Source organism: Mirounga angustirostris, unplaced genomic scaffold, assembly GCF_029215605.1.
Source record: "Mirounga angustirostris isolate CCGP_5_RB_7025 unplaced genomic scaffold, mMirAng1.0.hap1 SCAF_5, whole genome shotgun sequence".
Classification (NCBI taxonomy): domain Eukaryota; kingdom Metazoa; phylum Chordata; class Mammalia; order Carnivora; family Phocidae; genus Mirounga; species Mirounga angustirostris.
Window position 1 is genome coordinate 113,416,495 of NW_026991713.1, and position 26,232 is coordinate 113,442,726.

General features: G+C 39.1%; 1 protein-coding gene across 6 annotated transcripts in view; it reads right to left on the reverse strand.

The window, feature by feature from the left end:
- EPC1 (enhancer of polycomb homolog 1) overlaps window positions 1-26,232 on the reverse strand; it is a 95,998-nt gene that overhangs the window by 63,145 nt on the left and 6,621 nt on the right. For 2 of the 6 annotated variants that reach the window (XM_045874256.3, XM_064591917.1), the window contains exon 1: window positions 6,232-7,027. The exons of 1 other annotated variant lie outside the window; for it this stretch is intronic. In XM_045874256.3, the coding sequence (XP_045730212.1) occupies window positions 6,232-6,384 (153 nt within the window). In that variant the 5' untranslated portion in view covers window positions 6,385-7,027. Of the gene's footprint in view, window positions 1-6,231; window positions 7,034-26,232 lie in introns of those variants that run through there. 3 more of the 6 variants (XM_064591915.1, XM_045874258.3, XM_064591916.1) reach the window with 3 other exon arrangements.

Below are 26,232 nucleotides of genomic sequence, written 5' to 3' on the forward strand. Positions count from 1 at the left end.
GGAACAAAGTTGGGTCTCCATTATGTTCAAAATACTGTAATAGAGGGGCGCCTGGGTGGCTCAATCGTTAAGCGTCTGCCTTCGGCTGAGGTCATGATCCCGGGGTCCTGGGATTGAGCCCCACATCGGGCTCCCTGCTCAGCGGGAAGCCTGCTTCTCCCTCTCCCCCTCCCCCTGCTTGTGTTCCCTCTCTCGCTGTGTCTCTCTGTCAAATAAATAAATAAAATCTTTAAAAAAAAAAAGAAAGAAAGAAAACGGAGTCCCTGTATATCAGAAAAGCTGCATTTGTTGTTTACTCAAGAAAGAAATTGTGATCAAGAAAGACTTGCCACAATTTATAAATGTGCTAAAGACAACACAGTTACCTTCAAGTAACTGACTGAAAGTAGTTTTAGCATTTACTGAAAACATCTGAACCATTTTTCTTATTGATTTCCCAATAAATTGACATAATCTTACAGAAAAGGTATTACAAAATACTAATGTAAACCACACCTTAAGGATTCAAAAGTTTACTTTAAAAAGTAAAAGACATACTCTAGTCCCTGTCTTTAGAAGTTATTTCATATTTTCATACCACTTTTGCACTTAAAAACTCACAACTCATTTTATTCCCAAATTACAATATAAAATTCTCATTTCCTTGTTGGTTATCTTAAGAAGCAGAATTACAAACTATACCATCATTCCATGGTATTGTTGCTCCTTTTAAAAAGCTATCTTCTGTTTTAAAGTTACTGTTTTAACCAACTGATGATAACAAATACCCCTAACTTTTCAGGAAAACTGAATCATATAGTCAGACTCTACATTTTTATATAAACAGAATTCTTGTCATTAGCTATGTATGTACATACACACATATATCTTTCATCTGTTTAACTTTACTACCACCACATACCATGATGTAGAATGCAAAATATAAAACTAAAACCTAGTTTTTAGGGGTGTTGGTTTAATATTCAATCTAACCACAAATTCATGAATGTGTAAACGCAGGTTATTATTCCTTGTTTACAAAATTTAAGCTATCCTACATTTAGATGATATTTTTAATTAAGTACTGTTAATTAAGAAAAAGAAATGGTAGTTCAGCACAAACTCCATTACAGATCACAAAGCATTCACAAAACATGATTAGATACGTAAGCCTGTCAGCTGTCATTACTATTGTTTTATAAGAAAATGAAGTCTAAGTACAAATGGTACTAATCCAAAATTTTAAATATCAAATAGTACACTGAAAGAAGAGCTCTTTAGGCACCTAGGAATTATAGTTTTCAAGAGGTTCCTTTTGCAGTTAAGAATGCTCAGTCTCGGGGCACCTGGGTGGCTCAGTCGTTAAGCGTCTGCCTTCGGCTCAGGTCATGATCCCAGGGTCCTGGGATCAGGCCCCGCATCGGGCTCCCTGCTCGGCGGGAAGCCTGCTTCTCCCTCTCCCACTCCCCCTGCTTGTGTTCCCTCTCTCACTGTGTCTCTCTCTGTCGAATAAATAAATAAAAAAATCTTAAAAAAAAAAAAAAAAAAAAAGAATGCTCAGTCTCTTCCTGAGTTGCCTATTAGCTTTTTTCAATTATCCTTCTCCTATTAATAAGTCTATATGTCATCCTGATAAAACCAAAATAACTTCATTTGAAATTTCTAGAAGTAACACTTAACCTTGAGCTTTCTGCTCCACCTCACTACCAATACTTTGAGAAACTGTTGACAAATATGAACTTTTCTCCTAGAAAAATATACCATCACAAAATTTTATATGTGTACTGTGGGAATTCATTACTTTCAGGATCATTTCCACATAATCCTTAGAACCGCAGCTTAGAAACTTCTACTTAAAAATATCTTGGTAGGGAGTGGCACCTGGCTGGCTCAGTCGGTAGAGTATATGACTCTTGATCTTGGTGTCATAATTTCAAGCCCCATGTTGGGTGTTCAGTTCACTTAAAAAAAAAAAAAAAAAGTAAAAATTAAAAAATCTTGGGAAGGTAGAAATTAAATTTTACTATTGCTTTTCAATTATCTTTGATTTTAAATAGACTATTTGCTACTTAATGCAAAAAAAATTGTTTCTAATTCAAACTATTTGAAAAAATTAAACTTTGCTCCTACAGTAATTGAGATTTCACATATTTTTCTTTGCTTCCAAGACAGAAGGGAGAACTCTAGATTAATTTTACAGCTCCCAAGGACTAAAAAAGCTTAGTTTATAAAATTTTAAAGAGAAAAAAAGATTCTTGTCTCTTTCAAAAAATGAGAAATCAAACTCTTAAATTGATCATTTAAAGTGATTTAACTTTTTATAAAATAGGAAAACTAGACTTTAAGTTTTGAAAATGTAGCGCTCATTTTTCCTCATATCAGAGATATGTACGTATTTCCAATTTCCCTTTAACTAAAAACAAAAAAACCTGCCCACTTTATAAACGGTCCTTAACTTGGGTTTAATAACATTGTATACAGGACCAAAATGAAAGGTGGTAGTTTTAAGAGGAGAGAAAGGCAGGTGTAAGAGACCATTTTGTCTGGTTAGAACCCTACTAAAACAAAGTGTTGGACTGTAATGGCTAGACCCTACTTCTAACAGTCTCAAAGGCGGCTGTATAAGGTAATATTAGTGTGATATCATTAATATGTCAATTACATCATGTATCTTACCCAAACGAGACTAGGTAATAGGAGTAGAAAGGTTAACTCTCCACTCCTAATGGAGCCACAACACCCTAGACATCCCAATGAAAATGTTATACTATTGGAACAAGGCAGCTCCAATTTCTTGGAGCTTTAATATCACTTTAAAACCAACGTTTTCAGAATGTCTTTCCTAAAGGGTAAGTATCTGTAAGGGACAATTATAATTTAAAGCTCCAATTTTGACCAAAATAAATCAATTTTAATAAAAACATATCAACAGTACTGACATCTTCTAAAAGCTACATTTCCAATTAAAGGTGAAGCTCTGGCACTGAACTTAGTATTTGAATATTCCTAACTTCAAAGTTAAGATCTCAAATTTACAATTATAATCTTAATAAAAATGTTCAAGTATTATAGTGGTGCAACATCTGCCCTTTCAACTTGCTTAAACTTTTGTCTTTTTTAACCCCCAAAGGGACTCATTTATTTCATTTTAGAGCTGACAGTCTATTGATTTCCTATTTGAAAATTACTTCTGGGGGTGCCTGGGTGACTCTTGACATCAGCTCAGGTCTTGATCTCAGGGTCAGGAGTTTAAGCCCCACGTCAGGCTCCACCCTGGGCATGAAACCTACTTAAAAAGTTATTTTTTGATTAACAAGTTATAATGTGTTACAGTGTATCAATTCAAACATTTAATCTCTAAATGTCTAAAACTCAGTCAAGTCCTTCAATTTATTACAATCTGTGGAGTTATTTTTCAATCCAACAGTAATAAAAAAAAATTTTTAAACTGAGTTAAGTCATTTTTGGGCGGGCAACTGAGGAGTTCTGTTTAAAGTTGTTTCTTAAAAATTAAGAGGCATGCCTAATTAAGTCAATGTGTTCAGCTTACATTATTAAAATTGGTTAAATGGGAGTACATTAATAAGTTTTATTTTCTCAGTATTAAGACCTAGAATTTGTTATTCACCATAGAAACAAAATATGGTAACAATTACCAGATACAGTTTACCTGACAACTTTGCAGATACCTTTTGATCATGAAATGCTTTCTTAATCAGGTGGTGTATACAAAGCAGTCCTCATTTAAGTCTGCCCCATTTTTCATGATCAACATACCATTATACTTTTCTTAAACTAGACCCTCAGTTCAGGTTCTAGGGCACTCTGACCTAAGAGACACCATAAATAATGTGTCGGTCAAAGGCAAAAGTTTGTTTTAACCATTTAGCTTTTTAAGAAGTGTATCATGCTTCAGCAAATTATCAGAAAGTTTTGTTTTTCTAAGGTTAGCTCAGAATTCAACTACCTTTATGCTTAGTCTACATTTTCAGTATCGTGTAACATGCTACTTTCAACACTGTGATTTATATGGCCAACTACCACTGACAGCAGGAACCACAGGACTGTACAGCAGCAATTTACCTGGTACTGTTTACATTCTTCTATTAAATTCAGTATCTGTTCCTTAGGTCTATGCTTCACTGATCATAGTTTCAGTTGTATGTAAAGTGAAATAAATTCTAAATAGATGATGGAAAAGGAAGTCTGAAGGAAAAACATCCCTCATGTCCCTCAGAAACAGAGATTCCACATGTTACTAACGATATCCACTGCACTATAAAATGTCAAAATTATTTCTGTGAACAAAAACTATCTGTAAAATTTAACAAGTATTGATAATTCAGTTGAGCTCAGCTCTGATTTCAGGTTGTAGCTCTTGGACTGTCCAAAGTATTCACAGAAGCAAGACTCAACTAAATGTCTACTGTGTACTGTAGTGCTCCCTTGCTTTTATCAAAGTTCTCCCCACCTTCCTTGGCTGCAAAACAAGGACTATAAATTAAATTCCAAGGCAGTGTAACACCAGCACCCCAACTTTAAAGTATTATCTGTAAAACTTATAAACAGAAACAAAAATAAAACCAAAAGACAAGATTCTGCAGTCACAAGTACTTTAATTTTTAAAAACAAATCACTTATTAAAAAATAAACAAATGGCACCAGTCTACTCTAAAGTTGATACATGTAAAATAAATTAAGAGGTTCTGTCTCACAGATGTGTGCTGAAAAGTCAGTTACTACACTAGACAATCTCAACTACTACATACACTTATCACTTAGCTTATCTGTAAAGTTAGATTTAAAACACTACTCTCAAAAGTAACATTCAACTGTCACAACTATTTTACTTGAAAAGGTTAAATAACCCAAACAGTTTAAACAGCTTTATTTTCAAAATCAACATTACAAAACATAATTTCTACATTTAAAATTCTTACAGTACCAAGTAGAAGTATTACAGTACAATTTTCCACAACAAAATTGTAGCACACAAATCCAGCGACTCCTTGATTTCCTTGACTGTCAATACACTGCACCCTGTTTAAATGGCTGTACCTGAAAACCAAGGTATGCAATTCCTTAGGATTAGAAGTCATCAAGTTATACTGTCAAGGATCTGGGGGAAATGAGAGGAAGATTCTATTATCCTTGTGTCTGAACCCAATTTCTACAACAAGGTAAAGCCATAGCTACGATAAAATGTCTACTAGGTGTAAAGAGTTAAATACTGAAACCCACCCGGTTTAGACATCTCAATGTTAAGACTTCTGTAAATGAACTCACTTAACTTTAGTTCGGTTATCGATAAGGAAGGACCCTCTTTCGAAATCTAGAGCTATAGCATCTTCTTAAATTGGGTCTTTTCTTCCCCTATGTTGAGAAACCAGAAAGAAGGCGAACTTACACTTTATTAAAAAAAAAAAAAAAGCAATACTAGAGTTACAGGCTTTAGAAGAGCTATGCACTCCAAAATAAGTCTGCAACATAGTCTCAAAGATCAAAGAAAAAGTCTGGGACAGTTCCTTATCCTCCGATTAATCGGAACTGGGGAGGAATGAATGCAGAAGTCCCAGAAAGAGGATACAGAAATTAAGTCTTATCTTCTATGAAAGTCAGTCATCCGGGCAAACACGCCGTACCCTCGACATTCTACTGCAGGGGGTGAAGGGAATATAAACCTCACAGACGTGCTGTCACCATTACCGGCCCCACTGCGCCCAGCCACCTTTCCAGGCCACCGGGAAGTGAAATTCCCCCACAGCGCACGGAACCTGCGCTCCCCGGCGCCGGCGGCGCGCGAAGACCGAGGTGGCCCTAGAACGCCACCCAGCGGCCTGCGGAGAGGGCTGCAGGCGGGTCCTCCGCGGCTCCCGGCTCGCCGCACCCCCACCGCCACCCAGCCCGTTCCCCTCTCCGGATGCACAAGGCCCAACCCAAGAACTAAGACCACAAAATGGCTGCCGGCAGCTTCGTCACGTGACCCCTTTGTGCCTTTCGGGCTCCCGAACTCCGCGGGACCCGGGTACAAGTGGCCGGGGTCGGCGGGTGGCCTTAGAGGAGGCCCCGCCGGGCCGCGGCGGCCGGGGGTCGAGGCCGGGGGAGGCGGGGTAAAGGCCCGGCCGGCGACTGAGAGTCGGCGGCGAAGAGAAGATGGCGGCCATTTTGTGTGGGTATGCTGCTCCGCCGCCGCCGCAGGCAGCAGAGGGAACGGGGCCTGGCGCTGGGTCGGACAGGGGAGTTAACACGTACCGACTCCTCTTCCTTCTCCATTCCGGTGGGCATCTGCGGCACGGCCCGGTTTATCGAGGCGTATTCGTGCAGGTCGGGCAGATCCTCACAGCGGAAAACCGGCAGCGGCTTCGAGGCGTCTAGCGCCCGCGCCCGAAACGACAGTTTACTCATCTCAGGCGCAGCAGATACCTCTCCGCTCTGGGGAAACGGCCCCGGCCAGCGGGATCATGGAGAACCGGGGGCTCGGTCCCCACTAGCCTACCGCTGCCGGGGACTTGAGGGGCGGAGCGCAGAGCCCGCCGTCCGGGCACTAACACCAGCCGGGAGGGTGGGAGGCTGTGCCGCTCCGCTCCTCTCTCGCTCGCTCTCTTCAATACGCCATGGCCAACATGGCGGACATTAAAACTCCACTGTGCGCTCTTCAGCCAACCCCAGCCATTCCCCACACTGCATCGCGCAGCAGCGCGGGCACGCGGCGGGGGGGGGAGCGCGGGCTCGAGGCCGGGCGCCGGCACGGAGCGCGCGTCCCGCCAACCCCCGGCGCCCGCCGGCCTCGCGGCTCGCGGCTCGCGGCTCGCGGCCCCCACCCTCTGCGGGCCCGGAGGCGGACGGGCGGGACGGGGCAGACCGGGCGCTCGGACGCCGGGCGCTGGCTCCTCGATCCTCCTCTCCCTCTCGGGCACGCGCTCACTTTCTCACGCTCGCTCCCCCCAGCGCCGTTTTGTGACAGGCGAAGGTGCAGGCAGACGATCTCCACCCGCACGCCGGTTTTGCGAAAGGCGACGGCGGGAGAATTGCGGGGTGGTGCTATTGCCCGGGGTAGGCGGGCTCGGCACCTGTCACCCCAGCCAGCTGCCGGCGCGAGGGGCGGGGGAGACGCGGGGGGCCAAAGCCGCCCTGGGTGGGGGTTGGGGGGCGCTCCAGAGGCGCAGCGCACTGAAGGCAAATTCAGTGGGTGAACGTAGGTCTTAGTTATCGCGGCTTTTTAGGTCTTAGAACAAAAATACAAACGACATTAGGGGCGAAATGCTACTTTGGGTGAACTTTTACCAGCGATCATTTTTACGTCTAATGAAACTCTGAATTATAATATTTGACAGGCTCGGCCGCAAATCATTGGTCCGTTCCATCCATTCGGTTTAATATAAACGGTAAACATCCTCCTCTGTCCCAAAGTCGGGGTGTGTGTGTGTGTGTGTGTGCTTGCATTTTACCTGTGTGTGTGTGTTCTTGCATTTTACCTGTGTGTGTGTGTGTTCTTGCATTTTACCTGTGTGTGTGTGTTCTTGCATTTTACCTACCCATATTCACTCTTTTATTGTAATTGAAGCAAAAGGAGTTACTATCGGACACTGTAACGTTAAGGGAAAAAATTTAAAGCAAGACCTACTTCAAAATTTTAGAGCCAATTCGTTATATGTAGCTCATGATTTTGTTTTTACTGAAAGAAAACGCTGCTTCAACATAGCCATGGGTTCACACTTACCATTTGTTTTCTGAAAAACTTTCTAAAATTGAAAAATATAAAGACCCGTAGTGCTCCTGCCAAATCAAAAAAGAAAAAAAGGGGGAAGACTGTATTATTATAGAGATTTAGACGGATGTGATCTATTATTTGGTTTATACATGAAAATTGGTATCTAGAAAGCTCTTTCCAGTGGGATATTTTAAAAATCCAGAAAGGCTGTTGGGGTGGGTTTAATAGGTTTGCCAGCAAAATTTCAAACATAAACATTCACTGAGATATGAAAATGTTTTATAAGTCTGCTTTTCTCCCTGGGGGCTACATAGTAAAAATAGTCACTATTCTTGAATACCGGGTTGGATAGGAACTGTTACTTGCTTAAGGCACATAGGCAAATTGCTGTCTTCCAGGTTGGTTTAGCTACACTGCCAGGTTGGGAGAAGACAAGAACTGCATAGATTGCAGTTCTCAAAAATTACCCTCAAACTCTAATACTGGCAACTTCCCTCTGTGAGGCAGAGGGACTTGCATCTACATTTCCTATACTAAAACTGTGCATTTATTCAATGAGCAAACATTTACTGAGTCCTCATGACCTAAGTATGCTGCTGATTGTCACCCACAGCTCATGGAGAAGGACCTGTAGATGACAACTGCCACACCTGGAGTGTTATGATGAAAGCGCATGCTTAGCGCATGCTATTGTGGGAACGGGCAGCAGCTCTAATGAGAGCATTCAGGGAAGGTGTTTTGGAGGAGATGATATCTGAGTCAAAATTGTGTAGGATAAGTATGAGTTAACCTTGCCAAAAAATGAAGAGAAGAAAAGTAAATTAGGCAAGGGAAGCAGCATGTGCAAAGGCAGCCACGAAAGCCCCTGTCATATTCTGGGAGCCTCAAGAATTACCAACCATACTGTGGAATAGATACCTATTTAGGCAGGTTTAAGAGTTCTGGCTCAATATTAGTATAGTAGTCCTCTCCAGCCTGCAGTATTAGATTTCTGAAAATCCTACAAGTAGAATCCTGCTGATTTTACAAAAGACTTCATAGAGCAAAGTCTTTACAGATTCTGTGGACTAATAAGACTTTCTAGAACAAAATAGGGTCTTCAATTATGAGTGAACGACCAAGGAAACAAATAATATATATTTTTAAACTGCATTAAAATAACAGCTTATGGATAACATTTTCTATATCCCTAATGGGCACTGTACAAATCAAATCAGTTCCTTGTTGTCTAGAAATTCTAGAATCATCCTCCATGGCAGGTTCGGAGATATGCTTACAAATTAAGCTTGCCTTTTTGCAGATAATATGCCTGCTGAGAGGCATTTTCTTTTTGCATCAATTCTCCATCCAGCTCAATGCCCTGGATTTCTGACTCCCAGTCCTACTGGTTTCCCAAGGACCCAAGGCTGGAGTCCCAAGCCTCATAACTCAATTCACTTCCCTCCCTCCTAAGGGGCAGGAGTGCAGCAATAAAGGTTCAGGTTTCAATGTAGGGAATACAAGTAAGATTCTGATCAAGGGATACCCAGTTAACCAAATGACCAGTACAAGGCAGTATGGTGAAGTACAGTGCTATGGGAGTTCAGAAGGAAAAGTCAGTTCCACCTGGGCTGATCAGACAGCATGGAGAAGCTAGCGTGTGATTTGGTTGTGAAGGATGACTAATATTCCAGTTGGCAATGGCAATGAACTGGTAGAAGAAAGGGTATTCATGAGAGAAAGCAACTGTTTGAACAAAACAGTGAGAGGAGGCAACTGGCTGGTGTGTGAAGATGAGAAGGTTTATTTGGCCAGAGTTCAGTAGGAGACTCTGACAACAAACCAGGTATATGGTAAAACGGGTAAGAACGTGGGTTGAGGGAGTAGGGGTAGAAAGTAAAGAGATAAAATTTTAATGGTGATAATAATTATTTACAATATCATGCTGAAATGTGCTTCATTTCAATTTATACCAAATACAGAACTTCTGCTGAAAACACCAAAAATGTGTGAAATGCAACTGCTCTGGCACTGCTGTTTGCTATATATAATAAACCTGAAATATGGTTCTGAATTTTAGTTCATGTCCAATATGTGCCCAAGTCTTATTATTTATTCTTGGAAATTGTACCCAAGATTCGTTTCCTTATTTCCATTCCCACTGTCTCAACCATAGTCCCAGCTCTCATCACTTCCCGCCTAGAAATGACCTCCAATCCAATTCATCCTTTATTCATGCATTTCTTCGATACACTGTTATTAACCACCTACTTTACAGGAAACTGCAGTACTCTCACAGTGGTTAGTGGTAACCAACAGTGGCTGGAAGAAGCTTTGGTTCCTGGGAATATGAAGAACACAGTACAAACTGCCCTTTAGAGCTTCATAGTGCATGCCACCAAATCAGTATGCCTAAATCCCCATTCCATGTCTATCCTCCCCTCCCCAAGTCACTTATTTATATCTGCTCTTTATCTTGCCCATTAGATAAAGCCTTTTTTTTTTTTGGTATCGTTGTTAGGGTGCCTTGATGACTCTGACTAACTCTGTTCAACATAATTTCCCATTATTGCCTAAGACAAGCTCTTCACTCTGGCTGCTAAGTCTCATCACCATCTTCAGAAATCATGTCTTTCCTGCCTCCAGATTTTCATTCATTCCTTTCTCTCTATTCTCCCTGTCCAGCTTCAGACTGACTGCATATTTCTAGACTGACCAAAATGTTACCTCACAAGAATGTTTTGAAGATTCAATAAAATAATCCGTGTGAATATTTAGAATGGTCTCTGACGCACAGTAAACCTTCAGTAGTTGTAAACTATTGTTATTACCCTTCAAAATCCAATTCAAATATGTCCTCCATGAAATTTTGACTACTTAATTTCTCTGGGTTCTAATTTCCTAGTCTGAAGAGTGAGAGGTTAGGTGAATTCAAAATAATTCTTCTTAAGCCTACACCATTCTTTCTCCTCTCTGAACTGCTATTACACTTTCAATCAGTAAGAATAATAATCACCATTTACTATGTGCCAGGCAATGCAGAAGTACATTTTAAATGCATTATCTCATTTAATTTTCATGAGAGTCCTATGAGATCTGTCCTGTTAGAGAGGTTGCAAGACCTGCCTGTGGTCACAAAGTTGGTGAGAGGCAATGCTGAGATTGAAATCCCTAGTATCGGATTCCAGAGTCAAACACCCATAACCAGATTATAGAGTGAAATGAGGAGTGAACTAGAAGGAGGAAAGAGAGATGTTGAATATGGGCTAACCTTTCAAGAGGCTTGGCAATGAAGGGAGGAGAGGTAGAGACAAAGGGATCACAGATTTTGTTGTTTTTGAAGGTGGGAGAGATGTGGGCATGTTTGTACACTGAAAGCAAAGCATCATATAAATGGATTAACTTTAGAACTAACTGTCTTCCTCTGAGGCAAGAAGGAAGGAGGGCAAGAATGGATAGTGATCCAAAGAAGATAAACTCTCTTCGATGGAACAATAAGATTTAAAAAATCATGATGCCAGTTTTGTTAGCAGGAATCTAGATTCGTCATTCCTTCAAACATTCAATACTGACTGGATGCTTACTAAGAACTAGGTAAAGCAGTTTGTGCTGGGGAACAATGACAAATAAGACATGATCCATATAGCCTCACAGAGCTAATAATAAAGTGATATATTGCCTTTACATTTAATTGGGAAAATATGAAGTTAATTTCTTTAAAATGTGTGAATGGATAATGATCTCAACATGAGACAGTGATACAGTGCTATCATTGAAAGCATTGTGCAAAAGCACTAAATACTGACAATACATTTTCACTTCGTTATTTTTCTTAACCTTCTGCTTTTTATTTTCATGATAAGCTATAAAAATAAATGACATCAAAGAATTCTTCCAACATAACATTTAGGAAAATAAAAACTGGAAATACTTTCATGATGTGTTCCCCCCCCACCAGGAAATATTGGAAATACTGCAATTATATTGCAATATATTTAATAGGGTATCAAAGAAACAATATCTGAACTAATTTTCTTTACAGAGTTGATTTATACTCTGTTGATTTATACAGTTGGAATTCTGTATGTAATATTTAAGGTCTAGGTTTGATATAAAATATTCAGAATATATCCAGAAAAAATCTATCTCTACCTTAAAAGAATAAAGGGCAAATGTAGCAGGATGGACTCAAAGTTATTTCAGTTTACCTTTGTCTCCAATTCAAAATTTAACTGAAAAGAAAAGAAAGAAAAGAAAAAGAAAAAAAATACACAAATTGGGCCTGTTTGAGAATGAATTAGAATATTTTTAAAAATTCACAAAATGGTGCCAGCAGTATTGAGATTTAAAAATTAAAAAGATAAGGAAATATAATACATCTTATTGTGTAATATAAAATCCTAAATTTATAGAAAATCTACTTTGAACACAGCAAGGATTTTGCCCAAATTTATTGTTTTTTATTTTTTTTAAAGATTTTATTTATTTATTTGAGAGAGAGAGAATGAGAGACAGAGAGCACGAGAGGGAGGAGGGTCAGAGGGAGAAGCAGACCCCCCGCTGAGCAGGGAGCCCGATGTGGGACTCGATCCCGGGACTCCAGGATCACGACCTGAGCCGAAGGCAGTCGCTTAACCAACTGAGCCACCCAGGCGCCCAGGATTTTGCCAAAATTTAGACCATACCCCCTGGAAACAAAAAAAAAGGTGATTAGGTAAGTTTATCCATTTTTAGGACTTGGATTCCTTAATTCCCAAGTCCCATACATCATCTGATCTCCCCCTCCTCCCAATCCTGGTAGGCAGTTGATGAGACCTGTATGGCATTATTTTAATGAGGATCCTACTAGACTACCTGATGCAGTTGGATGCCTACGTGGGAGTCATAAGCAGGAAATCACTTGAAACTTGAACAGTAACAATTTAGTACTTTAGAGGAATGTCATACATTCCAACAATTAATTTGCCAGAAGAATAAAAGCCCATCTTAGAAAACAAGGAAAATTGAAGAACTAAACCAGAAATACTAAAAAATATTTGGTAGTATTTATCTAAACTGAATTTTGTTAAATTACTATTAACCCATTTAATCCAATGACTGGCACTTACTGCCAGACTGCTGTGTATAGCCCAGGTGTTAGTCCAAGGTTGTAAGGGGCAAAGGCATAAGAATGAGAGTTGGGAGGCACCAGAGGAGAGGGCCAAAGGGAGGAGGAAGAAAAGGGAGAGAGAGGGAGGCAACGGGCAGGTAGTAACCTTTAGATGTCTTACCGTCTCAGCACATAAAATGTACTATACTTTGAGCACTAGTTTTAGTAAGCAACACACACAAGTCGGTATGGTATAAATGGTACATGGGGTGAAGAAATGAAACTTGGAGAAATAAGAGAAAAACTGTTAACACAGTAGAAATTTACATTGGAAGGTTTAAATCAAACTTATTAGTGTGTGGTGGACAAAAAGAGCCTGACAGGGAAGAGGGCTTTCAAGACAGACTTTTGTGAGTTACTCTTGTTTCTATGACCCACGGAAGGAAATCATTTGACTTTTGAAACTTGAAGCACAGAACTATCTTCTCTATTACCTAATAAGTTGGTATTGTTGAAATTTAAAGTTTTACTTTCACTCTATTCTTTACGATACTGTGAGTAACCGTTGTGCCAATTACTTAGATAAGCACTCTAAATCCAGTTTCTCCTCTCTTCCCGAATAGGGAAGGAAAAGTGAATAATTTCAAGCCCAAGGAGTGAGATTATAGGTGCGAAGAATGACTCATGGAGTGAGAAGAGGAGGGCACACAGAACACCTAGGAGTCAGCAGAGGGTCAAGAGGTGGGGAAAGAACAGAGAAGGAGGCACTAGGGGCTGGGGGAGGCATGAAGAGAAGCCAGGCGAGGTCAGTATTTCAAGGAGGACCAAAAAGGTCAATGAGGAGGACCAGAAAGACTGAGGTTGTCACTGGAGATCATAGCAAGCACGACTTCTAGAGGACGCTGTGGGCGGACAATATACTCTGGTGAGTTGGGATGAATTGGAGGAGGCACCGGCTGAGTGGTGCCTGAAGCATGTTCATTAATCATTTACCAGGCAAGCCAAAGCCAAGTAAAATTTTGAAGTGATTTCCCAGTACTTTTCTGTGATACTTTTATTGTTACTTGCCCACCCAAGTGAGAGCACCTTGAGGCCAAAAATCAGCTTAGCTTCAGGACATAGCCGGGGACAGAGTAGCTAACATCATCAGCATCTCCCACATTAGACATAGTAAAAGAAAATGCATTCCATTATTTCACAACAAAATCCTGGTTACAGGAGGAAGTAAAACATATCTACCATCTTTAAAGTTGCAGGAACTAGTAAACAAAAAACCAACCCAATTTATTTAAATGAGTTAGTGATTAGGATATACATCATATCCCAGATCTTCAGATTTCTTCTGAATTAAGTTTCCCAAACACTAGACTCATCAGCCAAAAAACAACACAGGTGCACTGTGGTAGAACATGTACTTGGATATTATATTTTGGGTTTAACTGATTTCTTTATAATCACGTTAACCTTTTGATGTTTTTGTTTCTTCCAGTCTTTCCTGGGTTTTCTTTTATTTTTCATTTGTTTGTTTTGTAATATTGGAATAATACTGAATATTGTTTCGTGGTCCTCACTTCTAAATATAATCTGAGAATATTCTCACCTCATTAAATATTTTTATAAGATTATTTTTTGACAGATAGTTATCTATATATATATATCATAATTCACTTAAGCACACCCTCTTCAGGGAGGTTTATAGAGTGTACTGACTTTTCTTTATTATAAAGAACACATATTGCCTTAATAGAACACTTAAAACAAACAACGGGTTTGAATTTTCATGGCTTGAGGTGCAGAACAAATATCTGCTGTTCTTTGTTTATTTTTTGTTTTTACTATTTTTGTTTATTTATTTTTTTTTGGTGGGCAGCAAAGAAAGGTTTATTGAGAGATAGCAAAGAGTACAAAGCTCCCGAGGAGGGAGCGGACTTAAGAGGGTTGCCCTATTTTTTATTTTTTACATATTTTTATTTTTTAAATATTTATTTTTAAATATTTATTTATTTATTAGGCACATGCATGCCAGCAGGTGGCAGGGGCAGAAGGCGAGGGAGAGGAAGAGAACCCTGAAGCAGACGCCCTGCTGAGCACGGAGCCCCACTCAGGGCTGGATCCCAGGACCCTGAGATCATGACCTGAGCTGAAACCATGAGCAGGATGCTCAACAGACTGAGCCACCCAGGCACCCCTACCTTTCTTTGAATAACAATAGTGCCAAGTCTGCACAAATGAAGGTTGACAATTTTACTGTCATTCTGAGTTGATGGCAAAATATAGGTCTTCAGTATCTTAAATATCAACATTTAAGGTCTAAAATGTAAGTGTTTCTTACCAGATATTAGTTTAGCATTTTTCTTTTTTTTAAGATTTTATTTATTTATTTGACACAGAGAGAGACAACGGGAGAGGGAACACAAGCAGGGGGAGTGGGAGAGGGAGAAGCAGACTCCCTGCTGAGCAGGGAGCCCTATGCGGGGCTCGATCCCAGCACCCTGGGATCACGACCCGAGCCAAAGGCAGACAGGTAACGACTGAACCACGCAGGTGCCCCTAGAATTTTTCAAAAGTATGATCCATAAAACATTAATCCCAGAGGTTACATTCTCAGATGAGGTACATAAAAAGTTACATATAAAACCAGTAAGTTAGAAAAATACTGTCTATTGTATCTAAGTTAGAAAAATACTGTCTATTGTATCTTTCTTTTAAAAATACGTATGGGCTCACAAGGCATAGGATCAGGACAAGTCCTGCAGAAAAGAAATCTATTTACTAATGCTTATCACAGTATTTTTCAAATTTATCTAACCATGCAACCCCTTACTATGTACTGTTAATTATTACCTTTAATTCTATAAAAGCACACTTCGGGAAATTGTAATCTAGGCAATACAAGGAAATGAAAGTTTTTCTAATCAAGTTTTTCATTTAATTGCTTAAGCAGTCTGACATGTGAACTTTGAAAGAAGCATAAAGATCTTATAAATGCAAAGTACTATCCTTATTACCAGTTAAGATTTTTATCCTGCTGAACAGTACAAAATAAGACATTTAAGTGTAAAACTGAACAGAATTCTAACCAACACAGAATTAAGCAAATTGCTACTCTTTAGCAATATATTTGGTATTTAATACCAAATTAACCAAATTTTTTAGCTACGTTTCTTTCCCAAAGTTTCTCTATTAAAAAAAGAACATGGTGGGGGCGCCTGGGTGGCTCAGTCGTTCGTTAAGCGTCTTGCCTTCGGCTCGGGTCACGATCCCACGGTCCTGGGATGGAAGCCCCGCATTGGGTTCCCTCCTAAGTGGGGAGCCTGCTTCTCCCTCTCCCACTCCCCCTGCTTGTGTTCCCTCTCTCGCTGTCTCTCTCTCTGTCAAATAAATAAATAAAATCTTAAAAAAAAAAAAAGAACATGGTGAACCACTTTCAGATTTTTATTCTAACCTAAGCTCTTGGAGCTGCAGTTTCTCCATCCATAAAATAGGAATCAACAGAATCTATCATGTAGGTTGATACATGGATTCAATAAAATCATTAACACAAAGAGTTTATCATGGACCCGACACAAAAATAACACTCAATAAACATGAGCTATTTTAAAGGACATTTTAATCCTATTTTATCTCATAGATCATTTTATTTTTCTGAGCTTTTTTTCCCCCCAGATATACAGTATAAAACAATATTAATTGCAAACGCTTTCAAAACTCTTAGCTAAGACAACAAAACAAAACCAAGCTAAAAATGTCCTCAAATGATATATATAGATATATATCTATATATCTATATCTATATATATTACATGTTTAAATCTACAAGGAGCTTTGTACGCCCCTCCCCCATTGCCAATGATTCATCAGGTGGCTGCCCAGTGACTGCTTAATCTCCAAATCTGGTCAAGCAAGCTTCCTAGGGGGTCAGGGCCTCTCTGTACAGGCTGCTACTGTTTCCCTTAGGGTGAGTGCTTTGTGTAAAAACAGTCAAATGGTAAGTAACATTTTACATTCAAAGCAGCAACATGGTGCAGTGAGACACAGCATTATGTCTTGAAAGGAACACTGGCTTCCAAGTTTGAAGAGCTGGATGCTAATCTAATATCTACCATTTTTTGACCCTATAGAAATGATTTAATTTCTGAGCCTTAAGTATCTCATATACTTAGTATAAAGAATACTTGTTTTCCTCTCTTTTAGGACACTCTGATGAACAATGAGATAATATAGTGAAAAATCTTTGACAGCTGCAAATACAAATATAAATATTAAGGAAGAATATATTATTTCAATTTCACCATAGTGGTTAGGAAGGGCATACGTATACATGCCCCAAAATAACACACTGGAACAGAAAATCTATGACCTATCTAAATCATGCAGTTGATCACAGAAGATTTGATTGCAAGACTAGTGTGCTTTGGACCTTGCCGTAAATGGGAAATCTTTAACATAACACTGAGATTAACCCATTTTATTTATTTTTCAATAATCTTTTTTTCACCCCTTTTAATTTATCTGGTCATATTTTTTTCAATTATTCTAAAGAGTGTCTAGCACAAAATAAAAGTTTAAAAATTTATTGTAAGTTTGAATTATTCTAAGAAATGTACCTGTATTATAATTTTTATAATTATAAATTTTTATAATTTTAATGTATTTTTCTCAAAATTTTCTCTTCCTCATCATCACCTTATTAAGAACCGAAAATCAATAAAAATGTTTTTTTCCTGAATCTTCTCTGCTTACTAATTTCCCCCATTTTAAAAGCAGCATTCCAGGTTTTTAGCAGATGACATGCTAAGAAAACAAATGGCTAAAATGCATTTGGTTAAAAACACTAGCTCCAGAGTCAGACATGATTTGGGTTTTGTAGCTGTAAATTTAAATAAAATTATTAATTTTAATTATTAATTTCTATGAATTGCAGTTTTTTCCTCTGTAGCATGGAGATAGTTCATACTTCCAAGTATTGGTTGGAATAGATAAAGAAGCCACGTAGCCAAATTTACTGAGTTCTTAGTTTTGCTGGGCACTTTACATACACTATCTAGTTTAATCCCTACAAAATGTTATAAAACAGCTTCAGTGCCTGTCATCAAAGTAAGATTTCAGTAAGTATTCTTAGATGATACTGTTTCACAAAAAAGCTGAGCATTTTTCTCAAAGAAAGATTAAGGAATAGTTGTCAGTATAAGGTGGGAGGTTGGTTGCCCATGAGTAGGCTGAACCAGGTCATAATTACCTTTGTTTTAACATAAATGCTAAACTGGGTTTACACTAACTGTTCAGTCCTTCTTTTCTTTGAACAGAAATACTCAAAACCCAAACCTTCAAAAGAAGGAAATGCTATGGGAATGAAAAAGTATCCCTTCTTCAATAAATTTTCAAACCCTATCTTTCATCCTCCCATTCACAGAAAATGCTAGCATGTACACATTTAGACACACACACACTTCTTTATATCAGGCTTGTAGGGGACACTATTGTGTGTCTCTTTAGTATCTAATTCCATTCTTCCATCTTAATAGAACTCCCTGCCTTTATTTTCTTGATTTGTTCCAGAACCTGTGCTTCTTTGAATAAACTTTCATGGTCTACTTGAAAAATAATGGTTCTTCAGGAGTAATTTTGAACTATATTCTGTCTAATGGTCTTTCTTAAAATTCTATCTTATTAATCTCAGTGGGAATAAAAAAACAATTTTAAGTATAGAGAAAAGAATAACTTTATAAGAGTATTGCCTCCATCATGTGGGTTTTTAAGACTATTTTTAGAAAGAAAAGGTTTTTAAAATTTTTTTAACTTTTTTTTTAAGATTTTATTTATTTGACACAGAGAGAGAGCACAAGCAGGGGGAGCGGCTGGCAGAGGGAGAGGGAGAAGCAGGCTCCCCACTGAGCAAGGAGCCCCAGGGTCGATCCCAGGACCCTAAGATCCTGAGATCATGACCTGAGCCGAAGGCAGATGCTTAACCAACTGAGCCACCCAGGCACCCCTCAACTAATTTTTTTTAAAGATTTCATTTATATTTGAGAGAGAGCGAGCGAGCGAGTGAGAGAGAGAGAGCGCGTGCATGAGCAGGGGGGAGGGGCGGAGGGAGAGGGAGAAGCAGACTCCCTGCTGAGCAGGGAGCCTGACTGGGTGGGCCTGGATCCCAGGACCCAGAATCATGACCTGAACCGAAGGCAGACGCTCAACCGACTGAGCCACCCAGGCGCCCCAGGAAGGAAAACGTTTTTAAGCCATGTTACATTTTTATAATTGAGTCATCAATGAATTAAGAAATAATGCATGCTTGGTTATCTTATCTGTATTAAGTGGTTATTTATGAACATTTTCTGTTAAAAAATGTAGGTTCCAATTCTGCTTCTACCACCAGCTAGCTGTATGATCTTGATCTTAATGTCCCTTGGCCTCAGTCTCCTCAACTTTGAAAAAAGGACTTTGAAAAAAAGGACTTGATGATCTCTCCCAACTTTTCCAACTGTCAAATTTTTCTAATAGTTGGTAGAAAAAAAAATGAGGATATATGAAATATTTTTTAAGTAAAAAGCTAAAAAAGGATAATTCAATTTGAGATGTACGATTTCTATAGTAATTATGCCTTTAGTGTTTCCTGGCTATATGTTTACATAGTATAGAAAGCCCCTATGAAGAGTGTAAGAGCAAATAGAGTCCTGGAAGCTATGCAGGAGGGAGAGTAATTTCACTGAGTGAGTCAAAGATATGATGCTCTGTTAGTTGGTAATTAGTAACACTTGATGCTTAAACAAAAGGTTCTTAGAGGATGCTTAGTAAAAGTAGCTTTGCCATAAATATAGTCAAATGTGACATGAGAAATCCATGTACCTTATATCATTAAAACTGGAATATAAAGATTCAGAATATCAAAAGAAAGAGACAAACTTCAAAATAAAAGCTGAAGCAGAAATGTTCGAAGTAATTAAGTCTAGTAATAAAAGATCTGCAATTAGCTTGAAATTCTCACTGGAAAAGCACAGGGAATTTCTATGTAATAAATTAAGAAAATAACACAATACTATTATCCAGGCACTGAGAAAAATACCAAATAGCAACAACCAGAACAGTAAGAGTAACAATTTAACCAGTTTAACAATTTGAAAAGTATGATGAAAGTATGAAGAGTACATTTAAATCTTACACCAAAAAACTAGATTGTGTTACATATACTTTAATAAAGTTTTCCTAATGTTGTTTCATTTATTGGGCCCTGCCTCTGTGCAAGCATTGTTATTATGAACCATGGGAGATACAAAAGAAAGAGATGTTATTTTGCTTACTGGACTTAGTTCCTGTAAAAACAAACAGGGCATGTCCTGTGTGTATATCCTGGTAATCCTGGTTTGATAAGTAACATGTAAATTTTTTTAAAATTTTTCTGTTTTCAGGCTTACAAATGATGGAAATAAAATATACAGGAAATGCTTCATAAATTTAGAAAATCATTTGTTTTCATTTCCTTTCATGATATTTAAGAACTAATTAAAGACAGGTAAACTGTCTTTTTTTTTTAGATTTAATTAATTAATTATTTATTTATTAAAAGATTTTATTTATTTATTTGAGAGAGAGAGCACGAGCAGGGGGAAGAGACAGAGGGAGAGGGAGAAGCAGACGCCCTGGTGAGCAGGGAGCCCGATGCAGAACTCGATCCCAGGACCCTGAGATCATGACCTGAGCCAAAGGCAGACGCTTAACTGACTGAGCCACCCAGGCGCCCCTAGATTTATTTATTTATTTTAGAGAGAGAGAGAGAGCACAAGCAGGAGGGGCAGAGGGAGAAGGAGAGAGAATCTTAAGCAGACTCTGTGCTGAGCATGGAGCCCAACAGGGGGCTCGATCCCATGACCCTTTGATCACAACCTGAGCCGAAACCACGAGTCACATACTTAACTGACTGCACCACCCGGGAGCCCCTCAGGTAAACTACCTTAAACCCAAAGTTTGTTCGTCGTTTTAGATTTTCATTAATGGAGGTGGAAATCAATATTCAACAATCATGGAATAGTCAGCCATCAATTTATGTGGCCATTTAAGGTGACAAGTATAACATATGTCAATACATGGAAAGAAGCATATACAGAAAGGTAAAATGAGGGAACAAAAAGCAGCACATGAAGGATGACCCATGCAGGATCACAACCTCCTAAACACGTGTGATGGGCATTAAGAGAAGCATAAAGGAACAAAGAGAAAGTGTCTCTGTGTGTAGTATATGAGCAGTATTACACCACCTTCCTCATACAAGGAGAGAAAGACAGCTATTTTCTGGTGGGTGTATGGTAAATTCCAGAGCTAAAAAAAATCTACATGGAAACTTCTAATTTTCTACTCTTACTATCATGAACCATCCAAACTTTTTTTTTAAAAGATTTTATTTATTTATTTGAGAGAGAGAATGAGATAGAGAGAGAGTATGAGACGGGGGAGGGTCAGAGGGAGAAGCAGACTCCCTGCTGAGCAGGGAGCCCGATGCGGGACTCGATCCCGGGACTCCAGGATCATGACCTGGGCCGAAGGCAGTCGCTTAACCAACTGAGTCACCCAGGCGCCCCCATCAAAACTTTTTTAAAAAATATTTTATTTATTTATTTGAGAGAGAGAGAGCAAGAGCACAAGCAGGGGGGAGGGGCAGAGGGAGAGGGAGGACCCTGGGATCATGACCCGAGCCAAAGGCAGACGCTTAACTGACTGAGCCACTCAGGCATCCCACTGAATTTTAGATATAAAGAAAAAAATTTCATTTGAAAGTCCAAAAATTTCATAAGCATAAAAGCCAAAATTTAAAATTCCATATATCTGGTATGTAAAATAGGATGTGTATTAAAATTTCTATTCATTATTTAACTAAAATTTTATTTTCAAGTGTTTTCTCATTTTTTTACTAGTTTCTTTAAGGAATGCAGTGTAGCAGTATATCTAAACAAGGGTGCTTCGAAAAATGTAAAATCTTTAAGAGTCATAAAGGTTTTCCAAATGAAAACCAATTGCTTTCCAATTTAAATTTAGACATTTTCAAATTTATATCAACTCTGAAAGGAAACAACAAACACATAGACAACTGTTAATTTCTATGCTCTCAAATAAACAGCAATGTCATTCTGCCCCATCAGCCAGCCTGTTACTTTTCTTCTTTTCTCTTTTAATTTCTGTTCATTTGGGGAAAAAGAATACTAAGTTATTATTAATATAAGTAGCCTATATTATGTAAATTTTTAATTGTCAAGAAATACTACAGAAGCAAATGCCCTATGCATTCTTTCGACTTTTAGGTGCCCTCATGCTGCCCCCTGCTGCCCAGTGTCCACTGTTACTGAAAATTGTCTCAAACTTTTCAACCTTTGCTACTTCTCTTTATTCTCCCCATCAAAACTTACCTTGCCAGAGATCCAGACCACCTAAGTTTTCCTCTACTCAGGCTAATGGGTAAATGGTAATATAAGAAATAACTAGTTTCCTCCTATTTATCCGATCACCATTTTTTGGCTAATTACAAGCACTTGAATTGGTGTTCTATTGGAAATGACTGACATCCAGATTCCCTAGCTTGGGATTCCAAATCCCTCTTGTGTTGGTTCCAAGCTACCATCACAGGTCCATCTCTCCCAGTCTCTAACCCCCACACATTATAGCTAACTAACACTGGACTTCGAGCTGGTCTTTGCAAATGCCATGTGTTTCCTCTCCTCCTTGCCTATGCCCACACTGCTTTCTTTACCTGGAATTTCTTCTCTCAGTTTCTACATATTTGTAAGGCTATGTGTCTTTCAAGGCTCTGGACAAAAGTATCTTCTCCATGAAGTTTGTCCCAATTCCCAACTGCTTCTCTTCTCTCTAATCTGCTAAGGCTCAAGATAGTGTTGTTGCTGTTGTTTTTAATACAGTAGAAGCTCGAAAAAGATTTATTTAGTGAGTGAAGAGCAGCTAACAAAGAAACCTTAATTGTTGGAAAGGCTATCGGACTTACTGAGAGTAGCTGCAAAGGATAATGACAGCCTCTCTAATAACACTACGATATCCATATGCCTAAATGGACTGATCTTTTTAATTCCTATCACACTGTGTAAAGCCTACTTTGATCCCTGAAATCAGGGGTGTCTATGAAAAAATGAACTTATGGCATATACTGAATGCTTATGACATATTAGGCACTATTCTTGGTGCTTTAAGTGATTTAACTCATTGTAGTCTCACAACAGCCAGGTGAGGAGGGAATATTACCTCGTTTCATAGAAGAGGAAACGGAGGGTCTGCACAGTTAAGTAACTGGCCCAAGGTTATACATGTAGTAAAGGCAGGGCTAGGAACTCAAACAGATCAGGCAAAGCTGTATTCTCATAATGTCTTCAATAGAAATGTGTATGGAGAGGCTTCTAGTCAGCTATTCTAGGGGTTAAAAAAAAAAACAAAAAAACTTTGTCAATAGAATATGCTTGGAAATTGTGACCACATAGTCAAACAAAGCCATGAAGAGATTCAGTGTCAATTAAGTATCTGTTAGTACGCCCAAGAGTTGATTGTCCTACAAGACAGAATGTGAAGGATTCTGCCAAGTTCAAAGGTGTCCAGATTTAGATATAAAGGACAGTTATATATTCTAAATGATTAAGAAATGCACAACCTAAATATTTGTTCATTGTTGTAGCCATTTGTGCGTGTGAGGACCGAAGATTCTAACCTGACTTGGAAAAAGGTAAAGATATGACTCACTATCTTGAGCAAATGAACTTCCTTTTTGGGGGGGGGGGGGATACAATGAATATAAGTAAGGCTCAGAATGTTACATCAGTGTCTCAGACAAGGATCTAGTGTTTCAACCAAAACCTCTGCTCATCAAGAAAACCACAGTACACTGAAAAGGCAGATCAAAAAATTTACTTGGGAAGGCATCACCCAAATTGTTTGGTAGGACATAACTGTTTTCTTAGTAGGTAAGAAGCTTTTAACTCCAGAAAGATTTAGAGTAAGTACAGAAGTGTTTTGTTTTTTTTTTTTAAGATTTTATTTATTTATTTGAGAGAGAGAGAATGAGAGACAGAGAGCATGAGAGGGAGGAGGGTCAGAGGGAGAAGCAGACTCCCTGCCGAGCAGGGAGCCCGATGCGGGACTCGATCCCGGGACTCCAGGATCATGACCTGAGCCGAAGGCAGTCGCTTAACCAACTGAGCCACCCAGGCGCCCAGAAGTGTTTTTTAATGTAGGTAATTGTTCTGTTTAAGAACACTTGACCTATAGGAATAAGAGGTCAGCCCATTAGACTTTTAAGTACAATTCCTGCAAAGTTATATATAGTGTTGAAACATTAAAGAGAAGTTAACAATCACCATACTTAGAAGTTAAAATTTATTAGATATGTAAGACTTTCTTGACTTCTTGAAAGTGCTTACTAGATACCAAAGGAGGTAGCTGTATGCAGTAAATTTATAAATGCGGTATACAAAGGGAAATAAAAAGTTGGAAGGTATTTAATCAAGTAATAGTATAAATAAGACCAAATTTTAAAGGACCATGATTTCTAAAATTTGCAAGATTTATAAATATGATTAAGATTTGTAAACTAAATTTAAAAACATAAGGAAGCGCTTCCTCGGATATTAACATTAATAAATTTCATGTTACCTTTTAAAAATTCAAATTAGGGCGCCTGGGTGGCTCAGTCGTTAAGCGTCTGCCTTCGGCTCAGGTCATGATCCCAGGGTCCTGGGATCGAGTCCCACCCCTGCTTCTCCCTCTCCCACTCCCCCTGCTTGTGTTCCTGCTCTCGCTATGTCTCTCTCTGTTAAATAAATAAATAAAATCTTAAAAAAAAAAAAAATTCAAATTAACTTCAGAATAGTCTTTCAGTATGCAAGACTAACAGTGGCAATTGGGCTGTTTCTCTCCCAGCTAAAGTTGGTGTTCATTAGGTGGTCAACTTAATGTTTCATCCCACAGAATTGGCTGGACTGTCCAGTTATTCTTTATTTTGGTTTGAACCTTCCTCACTTTGTAGGAGATGAGATTATAGCTTCCGAAATATTGAGATGAGAAGTAGCAGCACTAATCTACTGACCTCTTCAATTTTTCGTTTATTGGCTTACTTCAATAGAGGAACTTGGCATTTCTCAACTCCAGCTGTATACTGGAATCCTGTGAATAGCTTTTGGAAAGTGCTTATGCCAAGATCTGATCCCAGACCAACGAGAATCTCTGGGGATGTGGTGCAGGCATTTTGTTTTGAAGTTTCTGGATGATGGTAACGACAGGAAGAGTTGAGAAGCACTTGTGCAACAGTGTGAGCCTACCATGGTCTGGAGTGCTGGTGCTGTCCAACAGAACTTTCTGCAATCATGGAAATTGCTGTAGACTGAATGCTTATGTCCCCCCCAAATTCATATACTGAAATCCTAACCCCCAGTGTGATGGTATTTGGAGGCAGGGCCTTTGGGAGGTGATTAGGTCATGAGGGTAGAAACCTCACCCATGGGATTAGTGCCTCTGTCAAACAGACCCCAGAGAGCTCCCTCACCCCTTCTGCTATGTGAGGACACAGCAAGAAGATGGCCATCTATGAACCAGGACACTATGACCCTCACCAGACACTGAGTCTGCCGGCACCTTGATCTTGGACTTCCAGCCTCTGTAACCATGAGAAATTTTTGTTGTTTATAACCCACCCACGCTATGGTATTGGTAGAGCAGCCTGAACAGACTAAGACAGAAATGTTCCATAAATCTGTTGTCCAATATGGTAGCCACTAGCTAGGTCGAGCTCCTAAATTTTTAATTTTAATTCAAACTTAAATCTACATAGCTACAGGAGGTTGGTGATTACTGTGTTGGGCAGCACAGTTTGGCAGGCCTAGGCCATTTAAAATGATCTGAGTTTATGATTATATAGGTGCTGAATGGTCTTTTTTTGATACTGGACCACACCAGTCCAAACTTACTACTTTTGTCTCTTGGGGTACTTCATGCTAGCTTCTTGATGAAGCCTCTAGTGGTATGAAAGGATAGCTCAAAGCTTATATAGGCTCTGGGAATATTAGGACTTTGGATTTACTGATGGTCTTTTACTCATTTATGCTGGCAGTTTGTTTCTTGGACTTTAAACTTTACTGAATAATGAGCAAAGGCCTTCAGAATTAAAAATTTCTTAAGTGTCAAAGCAGTGGAGCAATTAAACTCTTGGAAAAGGTCATCTTCACTCCTTGGCATCTGATAGTGTTTTTCAACTGGAGGTTGTGACCTTTGTCTTGGATGATGGAGAGTTTCCATGGATTGGGGCAGTGGCCTGAGTTTCAAAGCTAAATATAGGTCATTGGCAATGGCAGCTTCATTCTGAGTCTCATCGAAACCATGTCCTATTAATGAATGTGGGGCATTAGTGGCTGGGGGGTAACGTCTTGAGAAAAACCAGAAACACGCCACAGATACAGAAGTCTTTCTCAGATGTAACTTGCTATTGAGCACAACT